Source organism: Dermochelys coriacea, chromosome 13 (genome assembly GCF_009764565.3).
Source record: "Dermochelys coriacea isolate rDerCor1 chromosome 13, rDerCor1.pri.v4, whole genome shotgun sequence".
In the NCBI taxonomy this organism is placed as follows: Eukaryota; Metazoa; Chordata; order Testudines; family Dermochelyidae; genus Dermochelys; species Dermochelys coriacea.
The window spans coordinates 1,019,313-1,022,245 of NC_050080.1; the positions used below are offsets into that span (position 1 = coordinate 1,019,313).

Genomic DNA, 2,933 nt, shown 5'->3' on the forward strand with positions numbered 1-2,933 from the left:
CCCTCCCAGAGGTGCTGTCTGGGGTCCTGTGGAGACAGCCCTGCTCCCCTCGAGATGCTGAGCAGCTGTGCGTCCCCACCCCAGTAATGTGTCTGGGTGTGTGAGGTGCCTTCCCCTCTAGGCTCTGACCCCCCCGGAGGCTGGTGGTCCTTAACACCCTCTCCCTCCAGGACACAGGGCGAGCCCAGCCTCTGGGGGCTTAAACACAACACCCCCGGGAGCACCCCATAGGCAGTCAGCGTCTCTCAGTCTCTGCACTGCACCCTGAAATGAAGCATCTGCCTTGGATCTGGCCTACTGGGTCCTGGAGGGGTGGGGAGAGGAGTGGGGGGATGCCCAGGCTGGAGAATGGAAGCAGAGGCCGAGGTGCTGGGACATCAGGAAATGTTTATTGAGGAAGAGAAGGAATCCCAGAAAACCTCGACCTGTTCCCCTGGCAACAGCACCGGGGATGGGGGAGAGTCCCTGGGGGTCGGGGCTTTGTCTTCGGGCTGATCCGATCTTGGCAATTGGCCTGTGGGGCTGAGGCAGCTCGTCCTGGCAGACAGGAGTTAGGGAGACCCTGGAAAATAGGAGGAAGCCGTCAGCGCCCTGGTCCCGTATCGCTGCTCCCCGAACATCCTGTGCTCGGCGTGGCAACAGGGCAGCTTGTGAGAGTGACACCGTCCAGGCAGACAGGTGCGCGTGCCGGGGGACGGGGCAGCAGCACATCTCTGGACAGCTGCTGAGCCTCAGGGTGTCATTGTGGCCGGAAGACGGGACTCACCTGATGGAGCCACCGTCATGCAGATGTAGCCACAGCCATTAAAGCAGCACTTCTGTCCTTCTTTACAGTCAAAGTCGCTGTCGCAGCCATGCAGGCAAATGCCAGGGCCTGAGGTCTTGGGGCAAACCCCGGGTCTCTCTGCAATGCAGAATGGGCACAGCAGGGAGACACCAGACTTGTCACTTAGCTGCACCAGCCAAAGGGAATCCCAGCCTCTGCCTTAGGACCTTGAACTGGCAGCTCCCTGGGCAGAGGTCAAGGGCAGCAGACACTTCCAGCTTCCTGAGACAGCTCTGGGCTGGGGGGCCTGGGAGTTGGGATCAGGTATGGCAGGCTCATGGGGCTGGGTCCTGGCCCTTCATTGCCCTGGGTTTGTTCCCCTGCCCCAGCAAAGCTGCCTGACCCCCCGGCCCAGCACTCTGGCCCCTTCCTCTGTGCTATCAGCCCTAGTGCTGCATGCAGGTGTGAGGACAGCCTCAGCCCATGGCACTGCACAGCCAGCTCTCGCTCAGAGCTCCGCGATTGCTACCCGGCTCAGCCAGACCATGCTGCACAACGGACAGAGTGGGCAGCTAGGTCCGAGGGGCCGGGCGTTTAGTCTCTGCTGTCAGCATTTCCGGGTGGAAGTGAAGCCTCCAGCACGACCCCAGTAGAACAGCCCACTTGTGCCAGAACTGGAGTCAGATGCTGGCAGCGTGGGCTCCCCTGCACAGGCTCATGGCTGGGGACCTGGGTCCCTGGCTGCCCCATGTGTCCATTAGCTTCTTCAGGAGGCAGGTCAAGCCATGATACAGGGTGGCAGTGACTGCCCAGGGCCACGCAGTAGGTGGCACAGCTATACTGGAACTCAGGGCTTCCTGGCTAACCGTGCCATGGCTCCGAGCCCTGTGATTTAGGACCCCAGGTCCCTCCCCAGCCACAGCAGGGCTGGAACTCAGGGGACCTTTTATTTGACCAGACCTCGCACTGTGAGAGATACCAGGGCTCCTTGAACTGCTGGAGACCAGCCCCAGTGTAATTCCGCCCCCCAGTTTATGCTGTGCAGCTGGGCAGCACCTGCCCCCCCCCCCCAATGGGGACGCCAGGCTCTGTCCCACGCACCAGGAGGCCTGCAGGCACGCACACACTCTGCCTTCCTCTTAAAGTTGTTCTTGTTGCCCTTGCAGCCACCATAGATGAAGCTTTCACACGTCCTGGAGGCCGGGTTGTAGAAGTAGCGAGGGATCCGTCCCTTGCAAGGACCCTGCTCAGGCGGGAGTCGGCAAATGTCACCTGGGGAGAGATGGGTTGTGATGAGAGCAGACATCTGCACTGGATGGCCCTGAACACACGCACGTGCTCTCTGGGATGAGGCAACAGCAGGGTGCCTCTGGCCTGCATGGTGTGGCCGTTCACTGCTGACCTGAGAGCTCTTCCGGGGAAAGTGGGTGCCACAGGAGAGAAACATCCACCTCCACCTCCAGCAAAGACTCCGAGCCCTGGGGTCTGGGAGCGACAGCCCCAGGGAAAGCACATTTAAGGGCAATTCTTGCACTGCAAGTTGTGACTTCCTCTACAAAAGAGAGAGCTCCCGTGACCCTCATCTGAGCCAGGGGCAACTTCCCTTACTCACGTTTATCTCCCTGACCAGCTACAGCTGGCAGCTCGGCCCAGACGGCCAGGAGCCCCAGGAGCAGGAAGATGCTGCCTGACCCCATGGTTCTGACGGGAGCTGGGTCTGAGTGCCCAGGGCTGAGCCAGGCTGGGATTTAAAGCCTAGTCCACGTGGGGCCTGGTCAGGAGCGGGGGGGGGGGTGCCCGCAGTGACCTATCGGCTCCTGCCATGCTCCAGCTCCCAGCACGCACTGTCTGACAATAAATCAGTCCCCCTGCATGGAACGAGGAAACAACCTGGATCCCAGGGTTTGGGAAACCCCCTCGAAGGAGCCTGGAGAAACAGGGAGGTCCAGAGCGCCCTGTGGGGAGACAGCCTGGTGCAAAGTGAGACTGACGGGGAGGTGAGCTGGGGGGAGCCCAGGGTTCCTGTGAGCAGGGCATGGAGATGGGGCACGTTATGCAGTGGGGCTGAGAAGGCCAAGAAGATTCTGGGTAACAGGCGACATGGTGTAACGAAGACGTGGTGACATGGTACAGGCTGTCTGCCCTGCTGGTACCAGGGCGTCACACT

At 61.0% G+C, this 2,933-nt stretch overlaps 1 protein-coding gene across 1 annotated transcript; it reads right to left on the minus strand.

Moving 5' to 3' along the window:
• Window positions 1–367: 367 nt before the first annotated feature.
• LOC119842022 (chelonianin) lies at window positions 368–2,483 on the minus strand. The gene is made up of 4 exons (XM_038369920.2): window positions 2,379–2,483; window positions 1,868–2,038; window positions 767–904; window positions 368–562 (listed from the first exon to the last, which is right to left on the minus strand). Exons 1-4 carry the CDS (start codon window positions 2,461–2,463, stop codon window positions 552–554), a joined length of 405 nt encoding a protein of 134 aa, XP_038225848.1. The 5' UTR covers window positions 2,464–2,483; the 3' UTR covers window positions 368–551.
• Between the last annotated feature and the right edge of the window lie 450 nt (window positions 2,484–2,933).